Source organism: Pyrgilauda ruficollis, unplaced genomic scaffold, assembly GCF_017590135.1.
Source record: "Pyrgilauda ruficollis isolate IOZ18807 unplaced genomic scaffold, ASM1759013v1 scaffold27, whole genome shotgun sequence".
Taxonomy (NCBI): domain Eukaryota; kingdom Metazoa; phylum Chordata; class Aves; order Passeriformes; family Passeridae; genus Pyrgilauda; species Pyrgilauda ruficollis.
The window spans coordinates 7,774,616-7,797,246 of NW_024524044.1; the positions used below are offsets into that span (position 1 = coordinate 7,774,616).

The 22,631-nt window shown below is 35.9% G+C and overlaps 1 protein-coding gene across 1 annotated transcript in view; it reads right to left on the reverse strand.

The window, feature by feature from the left end:
* Positions 1-344: 344 nt before the first annotated feature.
* The window catches only part of GRM8 (glutamate metabotropic receptor 8), a 309,985-nt gene continuing 287,698 nt past the window's right edge, over positions 345-22,631 (reverse strand). Inside the window, exons 10-11 of the mRNA XM_041471487.1 lie at positions 5,595-5,841; positions 345-475 (exon numbers count right to left, since the gene is read on the reverse strand). Coding sequence (XP_041327421.1) covers positions 426-475; positions 5,595-5,841 — 297 coding nt within the window. The 3' untranslated portion in view covers positions 345-425. The remainder of the gene's footprint in view (positions 476-5,594; positions 5,842-22,631) is intronic.

Here is a 22,631-nt window from a genome sequence, read left to right on the forward strand (position 1 = left end):
CCAGGAATTAATTCAGTCAGCCGTCACAAGAAACAAACTCATCTTCTTTTACGAATTGAACAATGTAGGACAGGAAAGGAAATTGTCACAATCACAAAAAAGTACTTACAAATATAACAGCAGACATGATTTATTTCAACAGCATTTTTTTTCACAAGCTAACATTTGTTTTCCTTTTGTGATTTGCTTCCTTTTGTGAGTGAACAGTTCAGAAGCTTGACATTCTGTCTCTATGTTATAAAACTGGACTTTTCCTTCCCCTGTCTCTCTTTGCATTTTGCTTTTGTTTAATCCTTGTTCTTTAGGAGACTGACTATTGATTTGAATGTAGACTACTGATATTTTCAAGACTGAATTCTCGTGGTGGTAAAGGCTATGTTTGCAAGATCCAGTCCTGCAGATCTTCCAGTGAATTTCATCCCTGCTCAGTTTGCCTGATTGCTGTAACTGACATAAGTTGTCTTGGTAGAGGAGGCTGTAAATCAAAAGAAAAAGAAACAAACCAAAAACAAACAACAACAACAACAAAAAAAAAAAAAAGTTCAGGATTTGTAGAATCAAGAGAGGAGGAAAAACAACATACTTAGCATTTGAATTCAGACAATGTCCTACTATATTTCCAAACAATATGGTCCATGTTCATGGAATAAAGAATGTTTAAGGATGTATATAAGTAGTGTATAAACTGGATCCAGATTTCTGTGTTCATGACCACTTATTTTGTTTCTGACTTGGGAAAGCAGAGGTCCATAGAAAGGAAAAATGATGAGTGGTTTCAGCATACCCACAACAGAATTTCAACACCTGTTATTATTTTGTCTGAATTCCATATAATTTTTTTTTTTATATTAGATACTGGATTTTTTTCTCTTCTACTGTTTGAACACAACGTTGCAGTTAGTGGTGGTTTGTCCATCCAAAATGAGAGTTATGCTCCTCGAAAGGAACAAAGCCTAACCCTCTTCAAATTAGAGAAACTGAGCAGATAGTCCATACAGAACATATTATCTGGAGAAAATTATGGTCTCCTTATGCTGATGGTCAGCTAATCATGCTTCTTTTGATCAGAGCTGATATTCCTTGTTCAGAATGAGGCAATATGTTGAGAGAATTAAACAGCTCTACTATTGCAAAACTGAACAACTAGGAATCTTTTAAGAAAGTTTGTTTCCGGTTCTAGCCCTTATATCCTTCCTATTAAGAAATATAAAAAATATGCTATAAAAATATGACTCAAGTCATATCACTCAAGGTTAATGTAATGGTTGGAGGAGAAAAGTGATTAAATCAGGTCTCATAGTTCTCTAATTTTAAATCAGTTGGGTACATGGAAAATGAGACTGATGGGGGACTGAGTCTCTTATTTCTCTATAATAAGGTCTATGTTACACTGCATAAAAAGGAATTTAACTTTCTAAATATGTTTTATATTCTGTCTGGTACAGACACGATAGTGAAGAGAGTGAAGAGGTTGATAGTGAAGATAGTGATAGATATCATGCTTATGATAGTGAAGATTGCAGCTGGCAAGATGAAAATAACGGGATGGCAAAAAGTTTCCTGATCTATATAAGTTTAGAAAGGTATATTTTCATATCATTCTTCAATTTCTTTCTTTTTTCTATATAGAGTGTGGTGAGAGCAGCTGAGATAGATAGGAAAAACATTCTTCGTGCTAACTCCTAAATTCAGCCCAACAATCTGATGATTTGTGAAGAACAGTCTACAGAAACTGAGAAATGACAGATTCTCTCTTCTGCATCATGGATTAAACTAAATAAAGGATCACTAAAATAGATGCAAATTAATAGTGGTTAGTATAACTAAGTTTGCTTCTTGAATTTTGTCATGTTTTCTTAGATTTTCTGAGCAATTTGAATCTAATACTGCATTTGCCATTTTTTAAGACACAACAGACCCAGACTATTTAATTCACATATTACTATAATCCTTTTCCCTAAGAATATATATACAAGCATGAATTATCAAAAAAAAAGCTGAAAAATGTAATCTTTCTTACTTTCACGTGCACAGGTAGTTCCAATACTTTGTGTCTAGAGAAAGCTAATTCATGAAAGGACTGCTTTTGGCACACAAAGCAAGTCTTTCTCATACTTGATCACAATATTCGAGCACCAACATGAAATAGCTTTATTTGCATATATTGGGACACTTGAAGCAAGTATAGCATAATTTACATCTTTCAGATCTTTCAAATGGCATGTACTGCTCCCGTCTGAACTCTCTCATGCTCCCACAGCTGGATTTCTGAGAGGATTCTATTTTTTCTTTTGGCCTGCTGAGTTCCTACTCAAAATAATGCAGGATTGATGAAATGGCACCAGGATCTTCAAGCATAGAAGGATTTTTCCCAGCTAATAAATAACAGATAAATGCTCATCTGCAAACTCTGCACACTTGGGAACAAAAGGAGAGAAAGATCAGAGCTTATTTTTAACCCTTTCCCTGAAAGTAGGGTCAGATACAGGATCAGGTTAAGTTAGATTACCACATTATCCTGTATGAGCTGAGTCGAGTTCTGTGATAACTTTACATGTGCATGTTTTTAGCCCACAGCAATGTAACATAATCAGATTTATCACAAGTCAGTAAGCTGAATTATGTGAGCATGTTTGCAAGAATACAATGCAAAATACAAAAATAGTAGTTACCACACCTCAGCTGATATGATTTGTTAAATTGCTGTAACTTTGTTGTGTATCTGAGAATTAAACAGTTTTGATAGAATTAATCTAGAGTTGATCAAGAAACAAAAATTATCCAGTTGAGTCCTGAGTGTTATTACTTTAAAAAATTATAACCCAGGAATTTATTGTAGACAGTGGTTTGAAATATATTAAAACTAATCTCATCTCCAAACAGTGTTTGTGGTTTTTTTACTTTATAAATATTGCATGTGTCTTTTCAGTTTTGTGGAATAAGTCTAGAGTTCATGTTTGGGGACGTGAAAGCTTCAGCAGTTGCTGTCCTGCTCTTTAAGACTGTTAACATTTCATAATAATAACATGAACCACACTTGGCAGTCCTGGATGGCCAGAAAAAGTAACGGACTTGGCTCAAAATATTTCTGAGAATAAACACTCTTTTGCAGCTCCAGTTGCTACTTTGCTGTTGAAATGAAACAAAAAGAAGAAGAATGAAATAAAAGAGCAGTGTAGAATGATTATTATGATCTGACCTATATTCATTTAACGTACTTCTCATTGCCTTCTGTGAACACACCTGGATGGGTTTTTTTATCCTGTTTCCCAGAAACAATTTATTTTTCACTGATTATGGACCTATTCCCACAAACAAACCCATGAACATATTCCTGTGGAAGACAACATAGAATAACGTGTGTTACATGGAACAGGACAAACTAGATAGAGCAGAGTTGTCTCTGGATGGGAAGCGAAAGGGATTACGTGACTATCTCATCCTGTTTCTCACCTAGTTATGAGCACTGCTATCATTTCTAATGTTTGTGCGTGGTAAATGGGGGAAACAATCACTGCTCACTTCTGGTATACTAGAAGTAGACTGATATTTTGCAATCAGTTTCATATGCTATCACTGAAAAGAAAGATCTATCTCACATGGAGTCACTGCAATAAGAAATTTTGTGGTGCTGAGAAGCTGTTACAAGTGACACAGTGAAAAGGACTTATGCTGCATTGTGCACTTAAAATTCACAGGAACCTTCAAATTCTTTGACAATAACTATTTCAGGGAAGAGAGAAAGGTACAGGCCATCTTGAGGCCTAGAACTCAATTACATAGGAGAGCTTTCTGGAGTGCAGATGACTTGACTGAATTTTTGCCTGTGAAGCATTATGACAGATGAAAACTTAGTCAGGATATACTCCTAGTGAGCTCAGAATTATATAGATGTGTTACTGTTAAAATCATGTTTAGAGCACAGTAAATAAGCATTACCCTGCAGTATTGGACTATTTAAGAAGCCGACTTGCTTCCAGTAGCATCTGTTTCTATGAATTATGCATAATCATAGTTTAAGGAATACCAGTCACAGCATTTCTTAGTTAGATACAGTAGATAAACATCAGACACCCAAGACTTTCTTATTAACACTCTTTCTCACCCTACTGTGAAAACCCTGCTTTAGCCTCTCCTTGGAAGTTTATAATTTTGCACACTCAGCAAAATCCATGTCTCTCTTCCTTTTTTCCTTCTGAGTTTTCTGAAGTGTTGCAAAATTACTGAGTCTTTCATATTCCTATTCTATCATTTGATCCACAAATATTTTCTATGCCTTTCTTGTTTGTCCTTTGTTACATGTCTCAATCTGAAGCTCTGTAAGTCCATAGCTCACTCTAGCAGCTTTACATATTTTGAAGGGTCACGAGTTTTTCCAGTGAAACAGTTTGCACTCTGTATCCTCCATGCATCAGCAAGTATAGTATAGTGTAGTACAGTATGGTAGAGTTATGGACTGCTTCTATGTAGTCTTTAATCTGGCAAACTGTGATAGATTTCAGTAGGGGGTTCATTTTGCAGAAATAAATACAATATTTTAATGCAAACTTCGTACTGCCTTGTCCCAATGTGCTTAACCAAAACAGTACTACTTAAACACCAATATCATCCAAAAGCAAAAAAAAAAAAAATTTAAAATAAACCATGTTGTTTCCAGTAAAATGACTGAAAAGCTTAGCTGTCACTGCTGCTGCTCATTTAATGTGACATCTACCTTATCAAAAGAAAACAATTCTCCATTTCTCAGCACTGGGTATAAGGTTAATGTCTTTGCTTATCGTTGATTATTGTTGTTATTATGAAGTCCAGTTTATAAAATGGTATGTCATGTGGTGGAATGGGAGCTGTAACCTCTGTTTTCTCCTGTACCAGAGCAACTTTGAGATGTTGCAAGATTCAAAAACTTTCCTGATATGGGAAAGAATTTTTTCCTATTAAAAACCTACAATATATCAGAACATCTTGTAATTAAGCTTCACACAAATTATCAAGATTTTGTACCAAAATGAGTGAGACCAGAACAAAAACCTGGATGGGAAGCATTATGCATTATGAGAAGTATTCCCAGCATTATGGGAGGTGTTACTCATGAGTTGTGATAAATGAACATTCCAACAAATATTAAGGTAGGAAGGTAAAAAGCATTATTTTCACTTCCATATCTGACTGTAAAATAAAAACAATGCTAGCTGTTTTCATTATAGTTTTTTTTTTCAACAGCCTTTGAGTTTTGAATATACAGTGATGACCATAAATACACCCCATGAACTGTCAGGACATACCACTGGCACAGCAATGTACAACACATCAAAATAGCACTAGCTAAAACAAACGATTTTTAAAAGATGTGGCGTTTCAAAATCTGCTTGTGCTTTTTTTTTTTTTTTCTACTAGCCTCCTGTGAAAATCAATTTCTTTGAAACAGCTCTAGACATTCCTGCATTCAGCAGTACATGACTTCTGACACATCTCTGGATTCATGCAGAACAAGCAACAAAAATAATTAAGTTTATATTTAAAAGAAAGTGCATTCTTGTGAACGTACATCTATTAAGATGTGCTGCCACTCTTGACCAAGTCTACAGATGACTTACTGTTGGTTTCAAGACTTTCACACAGTTCAGTCTTGACTTCGCCATTTGGTCTGTCGTTTCCTTTTTGTGTCAGTTTGCTTTGCATTGTAGCAGCTGTCACTACAGCCTTGAAGCTCCGCTTCCGTTTTTGAACATTCTGCTCTGGATGAAAAATTATAATATAAACCTTGGGCATGTAGAGCATGCCCAGAGACACAGAAGCACTTAAACTCATGGAGATAGTCAGTGTTGTTGTCTGGATGTACATCTGGGGAAGGAAAGAAAAACATAAAAATCATTGTTATATTGATTTAATATAAGAAGGAAAACAAAGTAGCTATCTTAAAAGTACTAGGTGGAAAGGGAGCATCAAAAAGACCCTTGGCTTTGGTTGTTTTTAATTATAGCAGAGTATGGCTGTTTCCTCTTGGGTTCATAACCTTAAGAGTAGGTGGGAGAAACAACATAGTATTCATGAAACTTCATTCTCATAAAAGTAACAAAGATGCTGCAGCAAACACATTTTTAGAGAAAAAAAACAAAACAATATGTCTGGACAAGAAGACAGGAATGACAATAGAGTTAGCCTTGTGTCATCTATTTTAACAGACAGAAGCCTCTACACCAGTATGCCACATGGTGATTCAACAATGTATGCAGCATGGCTCAACTGACAGCAGCATAATGCAGAATCTAATGGAATCTTTTATATAGTCTGTGAGCTTCAAGCCTGAAAAAAAATTAGTTTACCATAGTGATGCTTGAATATTCCTGAGGGTGTTGGGGGTTGATTTTTTTTCTTTGTTTATTTGTTTTCCATCCTACTTTTGAATTCTAATCACAATGCTCTATTGGCACACAATAAAGTTATTAATATGTCATGGTCCTAACTAAGAAATCAGAAAATTGAGGGACCATGAAATTATCTCACAAAAGACCTCAGTTCCCTATAGATAGAAAGGAAAAATCTGGCATTTCAGAGTGAGTCTGTCTATTTTTTGTTATCACCTATAAAAAGAAGGTAATTCTGGTATTCCATAATACCATAAAAGAAAATGCCAATAAACACTACATAAGAACAGCAGACAGAAATTTGTTTGATGAAGTATTCAGCTAGTATAGTACCAATACTAATTGGTACCAATACCAATACTAAAAGCAACCAATACCAATACTAACTGCTCAACAGTTTTTTCTTAGGAAATAATTTTTTTTTAGCCATATTCTTTACAAAAAATACTTTACAGTTCTGTGTTACAAATCTCTCAGTAATCCTTGTTATATTGAAAAAGATACTGAAGTAAAACATGCTCAGTGCCTTCGCAGATGATTCAGTGACATTGTCAGCAATGATTTTAAGCACTGGCCAACACTATCACATTAACCTGAAGATAAGGTGGTAAGTCTGTCTGCAATGTCAGCTTCAGATCATCATTTTTTATGAAGTGCCCTTGGGTGCCTTGGCCCTTGGCAGAAAAGTAGAGATATAATAAACTGTTGTGCACTATTATAGCTGAACATTTTAATGTCTTTCAGCCTACAAAGTTTTTACATTAGATACTTTCTCCTTAGGGATCACAAATAAACTGTACTCTCTTACTTAAAGCAATCTTAGGTAAGGAAAAAACACGAATTCTGAATGACCTTATCAAGTAACTGTATAATTGTAGAGAAATACAAATATTATGCCAAATACTACCATAAAAAGAAGCATAGCCCAATCTAGTCTTCAAGAAAACACGAACAATTCCTCAAAATCTGTAAAAAGCTCAACCCACTTTCAGGGACCCCACCAGCCTGAAAAGACAATCAGGACTGTCTGTTGTGCTGAGGAAAGGTACAGGAATAAAATCTTCCTTCATTTGGATCATACATCAATTCAGTACTTGAGGAAATAATATACTGTTTTCTCACACTCTTTTCTCAGTGAAATAATTCTATTCCCATCAATCTCCAAAATGACAGTGGTGTGTCTGAAAGCAGAGCTGTATTGTGCATGAACATTTCTAATGAAAACATTACATGGTCACACTAATAAAGAAGTTTTTTCAGACTTCTGTGGAAGGACTTCTGTGCAGATGCATGTTCACATGCAGACAGCACCAATACATGTCTATTTCTCCCTGAACCAAATTGACTGATCTCCAAACAAACTGATACAGCAGTGGCTTTTAGGGTTAAGCATTTCATTATGTGGCATCCAAAAGCAAAAGTATTTTGGTTCCTAAACATGAATATAATTCCTGATGGGATTTTCAAAACTGAAATCATTGTAAGCAATAAATTTAAAAACTGTAATGTGTATGAAAGTTCCATTAAACATAAAAATTCTTTTTGAAGCCTTACCATTTTTTAAAATACAAGTCATGGCAATTAAGTGCTACCTCAGCCTCACCCATGCATTCTGCAACAATGACTGGCATTTAAATATAGTTTGCAGTTTTTATTTCTTATCAAGTATTCAAGTTCTAAGACTTGTCTTTCTCTCTTGGTTCAGTGTAAGAGGGACGTGGTAAAAAGAATAAAGCTCCAAATGTTATAGGATAAAATACATGCATTACTTTGTTATTAGCATTAACAAATCTATACATTATAGTAGATCTCAATGATCTTTCTAGCAATTAGAGGTGCCACAGTGCCAAGATCTTACTAAAGAGCTTTCTCTTAGTGTGTCAGTGTCAGCTTGGATGTTTACATTCCACTAAGCTACGTAAGTGAAACAACTCTGAATCTCATCATACAATGACAAATTTAGATCCTACAGGTTTCAGTGCAGGTATTTTTCATTACATATATCATTACATCTAATCTATTTTCTGTGGACTTAACTGCTGATCAGCACAACAGCCTATTTTAGAAAATGCAAATCACAGTTAGTTTCATATTGCTGATTACAATTCATATGCAATGGGGTTTATTTCTAATGATTTCTGTGTTTTTGAACCAGCCACTATAGTTATGGAAATATCAACACTAGGATGAACTGGGAGTTTTCTGACAGGACAATATTCAAAGAGTGATTATAGTCTTTAAAGAGCTTCAGACTCAGGGATCCTCCTTTTCATGGATCCCTCTTAGCACTTACTCTTTAATAAAGCCAGTGAGAAAGAAGGGTTTCAAGACACTTGCTCAGCCTTGAGGGAAAGGCTTTGAACATATCCTTACGTGTACACATTGTGTGTGTGCATACATCTATCTGATTGCATAGGCTAATGCAATTGCATTCTCAGCTGGAGGCTGAGTTGTCCATGACACTCTGAGTCTGATTCCTTTTTCTATGCTGTAATCACAGAATATGATTTGGGTTGGAAGTGACTTTTAAAGGACCTCTAGTTCAGCCCCTCTGCAGTGAGCAGGAATATTTTCAACTAGATCAGGTGCTCAGAGCACCTGACATTGAATGTTTCCAGGCATTGGGCATTCACCACCTCTTCTGGCTAAGCAGTTCCAGTACTTCACCTCCTTCATCATAAAAAAATCCTTAGTACTAGTCTGAATCAACGCTCTTGTATTTTAAAACTACTACCCCTTGTCCTATCTCAACAAGTCCTACTACTTTTTTAAGTGGTCATTTGAAGGCTGAGAATCTGTTTATTGGATGGGAATATCTCTTGCACTTAATCCTTCCTTTCTTGGGAATCCCCATTCTTGCAGCCTGATGAAGCCTAAGTCTAGCAAAAGGATATCACATACACTTGGTTTGACTTTTGTCTGACTCTTACCTTGTTTTATTCCTGACAAGAGGACAATGATGTTTTATGGCTGTGCATTCTGGGTACTTTTATTATTCTGGGAAGATAACTACCTGTAACTTTTACAGAATTAGATGCTCTAAAAATAAGGAACAAGCAAAGTAGTTCAGTTTAATAAGATATGAGGTCTGAATAATTTTTCATGTGTCTCACAGTGGTAGCTCACTCAAAGTTACAGGAGAATAAAGGTCCCTTTTTAGAATGATTCATAGTTGCACGAAATGAATTTCAGCACTCCTCACACCAAAATCCCTTCTGAACTACAAACTTTTTCTCTGATAATGCCTTTCACAAATGTAACAAAGACTGCTATATCTATCCTCCTTGTTCTTAACAGTCAGAGGATATGTCAGAAAACTAAAATCACAGTAGTGCAAGGAAAAACACCCTTTAAACTATGGGAAATACTTGAAGCCTAAATACCTTCCTGTCTCTATCCTCCACCTCAACCCCAGCCACAACTGATACAAGACTTTTTACGTACAATTTTAACCTCCACAATTGACAAAGAATTCATCATAATAGACAGTCCCTTGTGAAAAAGATTCAGATCCCTGCTCAGACACATGATTTCTCTCCCACAAGTGACCTGGACCCTTTCCTCATCAGAAGGTTCATACAAGCTTGGTAGTGTAGCCTTCAGATTATCCTAACTCAGCAACTAAAATAGATAATGGCCATTGATTCTAGGACTATGTGTGTCTTTCTACTTTGAAACCTAAAATGTTCCACAGGAAACATTGGGCCAATGAAACATGATATTTTAGTAAAACACAGATACTCTAATGAGTTCTCCAGTTTGAAACTACTTGAAACTGAATTGCTTCCTTGGAAAGCTGAAAAAGTTTCTCAGCATCAAAGCAGGTGTGCACACTGAATTGTCCCAGAGCAGGCAGCTGAATGACTGACTATCAGCTAGGTTTCACTGCTTGGAAATAAAATATCCCTCAAGTCCCCAGTAGTGTCCCATCTGTTGGATGTTAGCTGAGGCAAAGTTCAACACAAAGCAACTACTTTCACTAAAGGAAAAAAAAAAAAGTAGTAATGTCACAACCTTGTCCAGACTGCTTCCTTGTTTTGAGTCCTCCCCTATTTTTACATGTAAGATAATATTCAGAGTCTCTGCAGAATTGTTGATTTTCTCATGCTATTTATTTTTCTCTTCTACTCAAGTTTAATAAGTCAAATAGAGAACAGACTTTCCCCAATCTGGTTTTAATAATATATCCTGGAAAGGCATATGGCTATTGAGTTGTCTTGAGTAAATTTAATCTGTTTTCCACTTTGGCACAAAGCTCTCTAACTCCTGGTAGTCGTAACACAGATGAAAAAAAGTCCAGCAGTGAGTGAAGAGCTAAATCACTGAGGGAAGTCTTGGTACATCTCAAACTATGAGTGTGCCTAGCATAGACTCAACTCAGCTACTTGCAGTCCAAATAGATGTAGATGTTTGAAAGGACACCGCTGATCTAATGACTCTCATTGACTAATTCTATACAATTTGCCCTTTAGAAGTCTCTTTCTCCACAGGATAGAGCAATAGCCCTGGTATCAAACACTGGAGTTTGAACCATCCTGCTGAGACAGATAAACACAGGCACTCTTGAACATGTCCCACACTGCTAGCAATAGAGCAGAAGATTGAATTATGATTTAATTTTTCCTTTATCCTTGTTATCAAATTCTGTATGTCTCTTACGTGAATCTCCTCAGTTGCTTCAGCCAGTTTCATATTATAAGGACAGAACTGCAGCAAGCTTTGTTTCCCAATAGGTTTTTTGATCTCATTCCCTCCTCCCACTCTTCCCTTCTTTCTCAGAAACCTTTACCAGATCATTTCTATCCAGGAGATAAATGATACATCATAAAATGAAAATGCATATCATCTATCTACAGGCATCTCTTATATTGCGAAAGACAGCAAAATGGGCCTTCTTTCTTTATGGTGGAGACAGCATGAGTCTTTTTATTTTGAGGAAAACACTGGAAGCATTCATAGCCATCTTCCCTGTGCTGCAGAACATAGAAGGCTTAGAAAAAAGACAGTCCCTTTCTTCTTTTAAAGTAATGCACATGCCATACACTACAATTACTTTCATGTGTGTTGCTGCTTGCTGAAGAGTTGACTGGCTGACAAAAATTATGTTTCACAGTCCTGTTCACAAATTAGAAAGAAATGCCATGCAATGGATTCCACACCAAAAAGGAACAAGGAAAAGCCTGGATGCAGACAAATATATATGAAATACATTTGAAACCAGGAGAATGTAAACAGGAGGTAACAATGCTGACAAGGAGCCAAAAGCTAACCAAAGGATTCATGCTTCTCTACAGAACCTCATAAGCTGACACCTACAGGTTTTTATTGCTGTCGCTGAAAACATACTTTTCTAGCTTGATCTGTGGGAAGAAATTTTTTTGAAGGAAAACATAACGGGTACAAGTCAGTCATTGTTTTGCTCATATAACAAGATTATTTTCCAGGTTTAAGATAAACTTCACTGAATGAGTCTTCTTCAAACATTTGTTCAGTTAGAAAACATGGGAAGATACGGTACTTATATATCTTTTAGCCTTTTGAAAACATTCCTTACCAAACTAGCAATTAAAATGAGGCTTAAAGAAGAAAAGTGAAAGCTTTCTTACAAAATGAAACTACAACGTCTGTAAGATGATTATCTCAAGAAGTAAATGTAGGCTATGATTCTTCACACAGCAGAAGAAAACAAATCCGGAGAAAACATAATCTTTATTTTTATTTTTTAATTTCTGCTGCTTTCAGAAAGTTATGAGAAAGGAAAGCTCTAACAACTGATTTCAAATTAAATGTGTGCCACATTTAAAAAGTATGAACTTCCAGTAAAGCTTGGATGTGAGAGGAGCTATAAAAGCTCAGAGGAGTCTTGGTGGAATATGTATATGCTTGCCTTTCAGAAACTGAATTATGGTAACTATTTCACTTCAGATTTTCTACTTAAGTCAAATTTTGACCTTACCTGCAATATTTGTAAGAGGAGGAGATTTTTTTGTGGCTTTTCAATCTGTAAAGGGAGAGTGAGGTGGGGGGGGGGGGGGGGTGTAAGAGAGAGAGAGAGATTTTACTGAAGCCCATAGTGACAGTGTAAGGGAAAGTGTCTTATCCTGAAAGTAGGCAGATTTAGACCAAACATAAGGAAGAAATTTTTTTGCCATGAGGTTGAGACACTGGCACAGGTTGCCCAGAGAAGTTGTAACTGTCCCATCCCTGGAAGCGTTCAAGACCAGGCTAGATGGGGCCCTGATCAACCTGGCCCAGTGAAATGTGTCTGCCCATGCCAGAGGGGTTGGAGCTAAATGATCCTTAAAGGTGCCTTCCAACCCAAAATCTTCTGTGATTCCATGATTTATAGTAACATGGTACTTTCTTAACATGGCAGATAATAATGTCCATTGTCACTTTTATTGGTAAATGTAATCTCTTAGCATAACATTCTAGACAAAGAGTTTTTTTTATTAATTCCTTGATTTTTCTTCTTTTTCCTTTGCTTGTTTCAATATGCCAGTTTCAGATGCTTTAGTTCCTCTAAAACTGCTAATTTTGAAAGCTTTCTGTTGATGTGTAACCCCTGTAGACATTTTTATAGATAACAACACAGAACACTGGCATCAGAAATTATGCTGGTTTTTGGCAAAAGTTGGAGAAGATTAGACAAACAAGTGTTGCATTATCAAACACTTTGCCCATCGGAAATTAGCAACATTTTTGAAAGGAAAGAAATGTTCAGCTTTACTTCATCTGTAACATTTATTACAATGTCATATTCAACTAGTAATAAACTAAAATTTGATTCTTCACTATGATGCATCCTCAGGATATATATGTCATGGAAAATCCTAAGTACTGCCTTGCAGACTTTCAAAGTAATTTAAAATATCAGTATGCAAATTGATTTTTATTTCTTCTCCTAAGTTCTGATAATATAACTCATTTTTCTTCTCATATATTACACTATCACATAGCTTGCTTATACCACAGCACACAATTTATTGCGGTATTGTGGTTTTTAAAGTCCATGTGAGCAATACCTTTCATCAACCTTGCTGCAAATAGAGTCACAGTTTTCAGTAATTGACCAAAGACTAATCTCTATTATGTCTGTTGTAATGTGTCTGCCAGTCCTGATATTCAGGAATACAGAACTCCAAAAGATAAAACAGAAATTTAGTACTGATGTTTTGTAAAGCTAAGCTAAAAGTACTTCCAAATACAAGTAAAAAAAACCCCAAAAATGTAAAAACATAATGGAAAAATACTGTGCCTCATGGATAAACTGAGAAATTAAATTAATTAAACAAGTTCTTATTTATACATTAATTGAATCTTCAACATAATGTACAAGTAGGATTTTATGGTATATTGTGTTACACTTAAGACCTTCTTATTGACAAAATCCTAAACTAAGAATTTATTGTCTATCTAATTAAAAACTTAACAGCCTACTTAAAACCATAGCAAATCTTATTATTAATCCAATTACAATTATACTAGCTTTTCTTTTCATACTATTTAATTATTACAGGAAAATCTCATTAATAATATAGCTAAATCTGTATACACATAAACTTTTGAGTATCAATCCCTTTTCTGCAGTGATACACACCTGGTCCCTGCTCCTCTGGTTCCTAAGGCAAACAGATTTAACCCTCCACAAGACAAATAGAAAGAAGGGGAAATGATGTATCCCAAGTCCTTGATGTTGATGTCTGGTATTCCTTCTCCCTTAGTCTGGGATCCAGCTGAGGTTGCATTCTCACATTTTCTAATAGTGTGTTCTTATTTCCTCTTTTTTAAAATGAGTTCTCCTCTAACCTCAGTCTATCTGCACCCATTACCTGCTTATTGATTTTTTTGAAGTCCCAGTTACTTTGTTAGTGAGTGGTTTTGCAGGTTTGTTAGATGGTTCCCATGTCCAGTGTTCAGAGACCTGGGCTGGAACAAGTCCAGCAATTCTCTCCCCGCTGCTGGACAGGTGCTACTGCAGCCATCAGAAGCTCCAGGTATTAAAAATATAATCCAAAAGCTCACATTGACACAAAAATACCAAGTCTGCAGCCTTTTCCTAGTAACAACACACCTCCCATACACATTTATTGAGCAATAGCTGGGTGCTCTGTAAAACCTTATTTCCAACTTTATTTGATAAAAAATACTTCTTTATTATAAAATTTCCAAAGAGCCTTCAAATGACTTTCATATCACTTTCAAATACACCAAAATTAAAATTCTCTTTTGTCAAATACATTCTAACTTGAATAACATATCTAGAAAAGATGCAGTAGAATTTAGAGAATAATTTTACTTTTGAAATTTTATCACTTTTACAAATATTTATTTTATAGAAGTGATTTATTATTAATTTGGTCTTCAGGTATCTACTTTGAATGGAGATTGAATTCACCCTAAAGCTCAAAAACTAGCAAATGTGGCAGGTAGACTATTTAAAGTAAATTCATGACAATTCAAAAATTTCAATTATAATCCCTTTGAAAACATGGGAGCTGCATTTCAGAACACTTAACACTCAGGGACCCAGTTGGCAACCCCAAAATTGTCACTTTCATATGCATAATTGTATCATGACGAAAAAGGGAAAGCAAGAAAACTGCCTTATAGGGAACTAAGGAAAGATGTTGCCAATAAAACATATTGTCTGAATTTATTTCAAATACCAGGATTAAAATAAGAACTAATTGTCCTGTATAACACAAGGGTCATTCATGTTGACTGACACATTCTTGTAACTAGAATATATCACTGAGTAGGAATTTTTTCTTGCCCAGGTTTCAAATAAATAGAGTATTACAATTCTGTCTTTTTAAAATTCCCAATGCTAACTGAAGATCTATTGCCTATGCTCATAAAGCTTGGAAAAGGTTAACCTTAAGTGCTGGTTTATTACACTATTAACTACATTTAATTTTTTTTTCTGAAGTCCCTTAAATATGCATAATACCTGAGCTAAAGAGATAACTGTGTCTAGAAATACAGGAGAACAGCCTCTAACTCTGTAATAATTAACTTGCTACCAGGTTTTGTTTTAAAATACGTTTGCTTATTTAGTGCACATAGCTTAAGTGTCAGAGTTAAGTACCTGATAGAGACAAATATTAAGTGAAGTACACTTGCTCAGAAGATAATTTTATTTAGCATCTTCAAGCAGGGCATAATTAAGTTACTCTGTCATACAAAATGATGGAGGCTTAAACAAGTAACAGCTGGTTACCCCAATGGCTGTACAACTGAAGGGCAGCCTTTGGCAGGAAAAGCTGTGCAAACACAATCAATACATTATGCTAATGGGAACAATGTAATGAGCAAGGAAGCAGCTAAAATGGAATGACAAAAAGAAAAACAAACAATCAAACATGTCCCTGCAGCCCTTAGCAAGCATTTCAATAACAATTTGTGAACAGAAATCTTACAACATTTGTACTCAAGTACTAGTCTTATCTAGAAATGTTTGCTGTGTTCATTCCCTGTGTCAGAATAAATTTAATGGCAGCCAGATGAATCCACTGATGGCTGTTTCCTTGGCTTCAATGAATTTACACTGTATTACTCCAAGTGATGAATTGATCAAAACTTAAAAACTAATAAATACATTTTTTCATTAATTTTATCTCTGATATTTTAGGAAAATTAAATTAACTAAATTGCAGTATAAATTAGTCTTTAAAATCTGCAGACTATAAAACTATTTCCTTTCTCTTGCTACTAATCTCTAAAGGTCTCACTTGAGTGTTTACTTGCCTTGGTGTCATTCTGATTTATTTTATTCCACAATTGATTGTGACATTACTCCAGTACAGATTTTCTGTTAGATTTATTCACTGCAGAAGACCCTTGTGAATTCCCAAACACACTCTGGAGCAGGAAAAAAACATCCTCTAACCTGAACTGGATTTTAGAAGCAGGCACCAGGTTCTTAGATTCAGTGCAGAGGGCAGGTATGTTGCTAAACACAACACATTCTGTTCTACAACTAACCCACAGCCCTTTCAAAGTCCACTGTAAAAGATTTTCAAAATAAGTGTTTTCAAATAAGATTTTTGAATGAACCTGTTTTGCATGCTAAACATGTTTTGTTCTGTGCTACTCTGATAAGCTTTAAATTTCTTCTTTGTCTATGCGGAGGATTCTTAAGGCAGAGCAGGATTCTGCTGACTCCTACAGAAATGTGCAATATTATATTACAGGACCATCTCTGTGCTATCTCAGAAGAGAATCTCAGAAGAACAACAAGGTAGAGCAGTAATGACTTTGTACACCTTCCCACTCTCACCCCTCTGCCCTGCCCGTGCAAAATATCCTTCTAACTTTCACCTTCTTTTTCAGGATAAATTGAATATAGGTTTTTTAGCGGGGGGGGGNTTTTTTTGGTCTTTTGTTGTTGTTGTTGTGGTTTTGGTTTATTTTGTTTTGTTTTATTTAACTGCAACCTCCTCTGGTGAGGTTTCAATTAGTTTATCCCAGATAATAAAAGACTGAATACAGTGTAGTCCTTTCACAATTCTTATATGGTATTATTATTTATATATTTGAACCCTCAGCAGCTACCATCTCAGTTACCTATTACAATGGTAATACTGTATAATAGGTACAATAGGTAATTAAAATATGCCATGCTGCATACTAAATTCAACATTAGAATATCTCTGATGTCAGCATCCAACATTTGCCTTTCCTCTGTCATTCCTACCTGTCAAGAATATTAACCCTGAAATAAAAACCCTAACATTTTAACTTTTCTGGGAACAATGCCAGAAGATAGAAACTTATGTCTATAATGTATGCAGCAGTAAATGTGTATAAATATCACTGCAGAACCAACAACACGGTGGGCTTGTGACTGATTCAGAGCTGACTCTAGCATACCTTGGCTGTGGTATACTCAGGGGAAATATGAGTGACCCAAACATTTATGTTACTCTCACAAATGCAGCTAATCATACAAGGTGAATCTGGCACACCGGGATGTTCAGACACCCATCTATTCTTGCTATAGTAACACTGTACAGAGAAGATAAGCCAGTGTGTTTCCCTTCAGAAATCTGAAATACTTCCTGTACAGCCACTGTTATCATCTGCCACAAGACAGGAGAAGTTTGTTGTCAGCCTAAAAAAATGTTGTTTACAAGTGCAGAACAGACCTAGATTCAAGCAAAATGTGAAGTATAGCTACCAAGAGATTTCAGTTTCCTGAAATCAGTTTCCAGCTGTTCAAATTTGAGCTCTAAACATGGGAATATGTTGGCCTGAGCCATGAGAAGCTGATGTAAAATAATCTCCTAGTTTTTCAACATCTACAATACCCTGATCTACTGCGTTATATGATGGTGTCAGCATTACTGCTGGGAGGGAAATGGCTTATCCCTTGTGTGAGACTTCTGCTAAAAGGAGGCTTTGTACCACATCAAGACCTTGAGCTGAAAATCCTTAAAACCTTACAAGAATCCAAATCAGTTTAACTGAATAATTCGATTGCATTCTTTCCAAAAAGACTTTGTTTCATTTATAAGTATAGTTAGCTCAGGGTGGAAGGGTCCTTGGGTCTCTAGTCCAACATTCTCCTCAAAGCAGGGTCAGCTGTGCAGTCAGACCTGGTGTCTCAGGTCTCCATCCAGTCAGGTCTCTCAAACCCCCAAGAATGACGAGAGACTGCATAACCTCTCTGGGCAGCCTCTTGAACTTCACTGCCTTTAGAGGGAAAAACATTTTTTTCCTTTTAGCCAGACTAAATTACTTTTGTTTCAATTTATGTCCATGGATTCCTGCTCTGCTATCACCCACATTGTGAAGGGATTGGCTCCATTATCTCAGTGACCAAAAGATAAACACAAGAGGCTGCTGTTCATTCTGTCCAAAGCTCTCTGCTCCAGGCTGGACAAGCCCAGCTTCATCAGTCTCTCATCACAGAGCAAGGGCTCCAGCCACCAACAATCATGATGGTCTTCGTGCTGAACTTGCTCCAGCCTATTGCTATGTCTCTTAGAAGATGCTGGGAGGTCAGTATTTCAGACATCTCCAAATGAGGACCAGGTAGAGCTCTCAATTTGCCTATCTGCTTCTGAGAGCCCAGGAGGCTGATGGCCTTGTTTGTGACCATGGGTCTGTTAACTCAGGTTAAGTTTGATGTCTGTGAGGCTTTTGTGGCCTTTTCTACAGAATTTCTACAGAATTTCTAGCCAGTCAGTCAGTTTTCACCCTGTACCATTGCAAGGTCTCTAGCTTTCCATGTGCCAAACTTTGCATCATGCCTTGTTAATTTTATATGGTTTCCTGTTGGTTCATTCCTCCATCCAGTCTAGGTGTCTTTGTATGACAACCCTTTCCTTTAGCAAATCAGCAATTATACCCAATTTGTTACCATCCACTATTTGGCCATTGGTAAAGATATTAAACAGGTCCCAGAACAGACCTCCTGTGACATTCAAACAGAGCATGACATAGATCCATGACTCTCTGATCCATTTTATCCCAACTGACTCTTACCTGTCTGATGCACACCCACCAAGACTATAACATGTTAAACTTAGGTACCAAAATATTGCAGGACACAGTGTCAAAAGTCTTGCTAAAATCAATGCAAATGACATCCCAGCTTTCCCCTCATCCACAAACACCCATGTCCCATTGAAGAAGGCAGTCAGGTTGGTTAGGTATGTTGACTATTTCCAGTAAATTTCTTCTCCTTCATGAGACCAGAAATTTGTTTTGAGAGGGCTTGCTTAATGATTTTTCCAGGGATCAAAGTTAGGCAAATTGATTTTCTTATATAGCTAAATATTTTAGCTTTCAAAAGTGTTCTTAAAATTGAGTACTACCCAGTTACTTATCTGAAAATGGGAAAAGAAAAAGTGTCATCACAAATTAAATAATAGTAGTAGTTATAATTAGGTGTTGCTTCACAAGTCCTGTAGTAGTTGTAGTAGTAATTAGACATGTTGCTTAATTGTCTGAAATGAAAAAAGGAGTCGTGTTACTGAACAATCTAATGACTTTATTAATACTTTTCTTTCTTTGTCTCTGTGGTATATGCTTGACATTTTGACCTTTCTTCTCTCTGTTTGAACAAATAAAGAAGACTGAGATAAGAGCATATTTTAATTTCCTTTAATTGTATTCAATTTGCTAATTATGGATATTTAAGCAACCTAAATAACAATTATCTCAATAATTGTTATTATAAATTAGTATTCAAAGTAAAACAATGAAATATGGTGAAACCTGTGTAAAGTACATGGGATTATGATCAGTTCAATTAATTATCTTTATTTTTATGGTATATCTTAATTGAATACTTGACATAAATTAAGGGTTTCAAGTCCTCAAAGAATTTTATAAATGTTACTTATTAATGTGAAGTATTTTGTTCAGTACCGCATATCCATTGCTCAAAGCCAACTCAGAATTGAAGAGATTGTGTATTTTAAGATGTTGCCAATATTTTAAACAGAAAATCTCATTGGTTTATATTCATATATATTCAGGTTGGTGTTGCCCAGCTGCTGTAATGATTAAATAGGACATTCAATCTCTGGAGGAAAATCAACTCAATTAAGTGAAAGAACTAAAAGGTATTTTTCCTTCCTCTTCCTTAAAATAAATTTTAAAAGGCATTTTTTTTCTACTCTTAAACTATAAGTAATATCTGCCTTTGTATAACAAAATTACAAAGAGCAACTGCGTGCCAAAAGGAACATGACCATGCAATTGTCAGTCTCTAAATAGTGATTTTCTGTCATTAAAGAAAAAAAAAAGAACCATCACTAGATTTGTTAGTTATGGTTCCAATGCACCTAAATACAGGGATCAACACTCTTTTTTCTTTTAAACTAATGAGATAATCAATTTGCTTTCAGTGAACCTGATTCAATGGCCTGCAGCCTGCAAAATGGTGGCCAGACAAAAGAGCCAGTCTTGTTGGTTCCCTTAACTGCTTTCTTGGACTATTCTGATTTAAATACTTTATCTTGCCAGATCACCCATTCTTCAGTGAAAAATGTAATGCTTGTCTAAAAAGCCTCCGCCACTAGCCAGTCTGCTGGGGCTGTGCTGTCAAATCCCCTCAATGTATGCCAAAAAGAGATACTCTCCTGCCAGCACAGTTACATCACCTCACTGAATGACAGATGCAAAACTAACATTAGCTTTCCTCTTTTGGCATAACCACACATTGGGATTTTGCCAGTGTAACTATATTAGTCAGGTTCGGTTTGTGAGTGTGGGTTGGTTAACTTTACTTTCTGCTCTCCAGATATGTCAGCAATTCTTTGGAGATATGGCCTAAGAATACTACTGTTAATGATCAAGATGGCAGCTAACAACAGCTTCCATCTATAAGGTATTTAACTTACTAAAATGTCTTGGAAGATTAAAAAAGTATGCTTCGGGACCACAGACTTCTGTTTGATTTGGTCAAAAACAAACAGCTCACTGGAAATGTTTCTTCTAGCTGTTTGATGAGAATGCCATGGTCTTCATATGAAGATTTTCCTATATTGGACTATTCATAGGGGTTTTTTTTCTGCAGTGGAGGAATAATAACCTATAATATCTTACCAGGTATAGCTCACACCACAGCTTGTTTGTCTCTTCTTTAGCTGTCAGTTTAGGAACTACACTTCTACATAAAAGTTGGCTAAACCAAATTTTGTATTTTTTTTTTTAATTTATGGTGGAAATAAGTCAACTAGGGCTGGTCCTATGTAAACTCAAAATATTTTTGATATACAACTGCAAATACTTTCCATACTTTATTTTATCTGGCAGAACCTCACCAATCCCTATGTTAGGCTCACTAATTTTATTGTATTTCCTTCAATCATTGATATAAATCTGGAGAACCAACTAGTTGTTGCTGTTATGTTATCAGTGGTTAGTAAAGCCAGCCTGTATTTCAGGCATCTACAATATTAATTTTCCAAACGAAATGGAGCTGTTTTCTCATGCTTTGGCAATCACCACGATTAGCAAGCAAAGAATAAACATGGTGCAGTAAGATGTATGTAGTTATTTTATTCATTATTTAGGTCTATAACTGTATAAATAATCTGGCCTGGAGTAGGATCAGTCCAGTCAAATTTAGCACACAATTGTTTTTATGCAGTAGTAGTTTGTGTAAATTGTGTTTTTGACAGATTATTATAGTACTGGACAATATTTTGTATGGAAGTAATAGAGGACCCATGACAACTCTAACTAAAATATCTTTTTGCTGGTGTTACATAGCTAATAAGCCCATCGTATTCTATCTATTGAGCTTCACTAAGAGGTAAAATAACGTATCTATGAAAAGGAAAGCCCTGTTATTTACCAGCTAAACAAATCATCTAATAACCACAAGTGATCCCAGCCACTGTCTCCCTTGTGAGCCTTTCAGAATGAACCCTCAGCTCAGGACACTTTGTTCCCCTGTGTCCTACCTCTGCTTTTACCTCTGGAGGCATTTTTAGATTGTTATTATCTGACAGGTTACCTGCATCACTGACATAGTATCCTGCCTTCACTGCCTTCCCTGATTGGATGGCCTAATTTTTGCCAAGAGAAATGCTGAATGAAATCATTATTAATGCCCTGAGGCTGTTCAGGTGAAGGCTAAGAGTACTTTAGAACAGAGGATATAATAAGAGACGGGAAGTATGGGAACACTTAGAAGATTAAAAATAATTTCCTGTCCTTCCCCACAGTCTCTCCCCTCATCCCTGCAATAATACTTTTTTACTTCTTTTGGGCTGCAAATAGGAACTCTAGGGTTTATATTAGCTGTGTTCCTACCTTCAAAAGGCAAAAAAGAGAGTGAAATCTAAATCAGATACAATGTTTAGCAAATTTTGCAGTCCCTTTCTCTTATCATTTTCTTACCAGTCAGTTGCTATTTCTGCTACCATTCTCAGCCTTCCTTTGCCAGTATTTTTCACCCTGATCACTGGCAGCCCCTGGCTTTTACTCATTGGATACTTCCAAGGCATGTTTAAAGCATAATCAAAAGTGTCCATGGGGCATTTGCCCTCAAGTGATGAGCTCTTGCACCATAATATTGAGGAAAGAGGTGGTATGCAATTTTTCTCTCCACAAGTAATTTTTCTACTGTTTGTACATACAGAAACCTTATTTGATGTCGTGTTGCAGATATTTTGCATCAATCCACTTTTTTATCCATATTACTCATAATTTTCCTCCACTCATATGAAAATACAAAATCTACAAAAAAGTAGGAGTAAAAAAGAGGGGTTGAAAGCCCCTTTAGTTTCCATGTATATACAA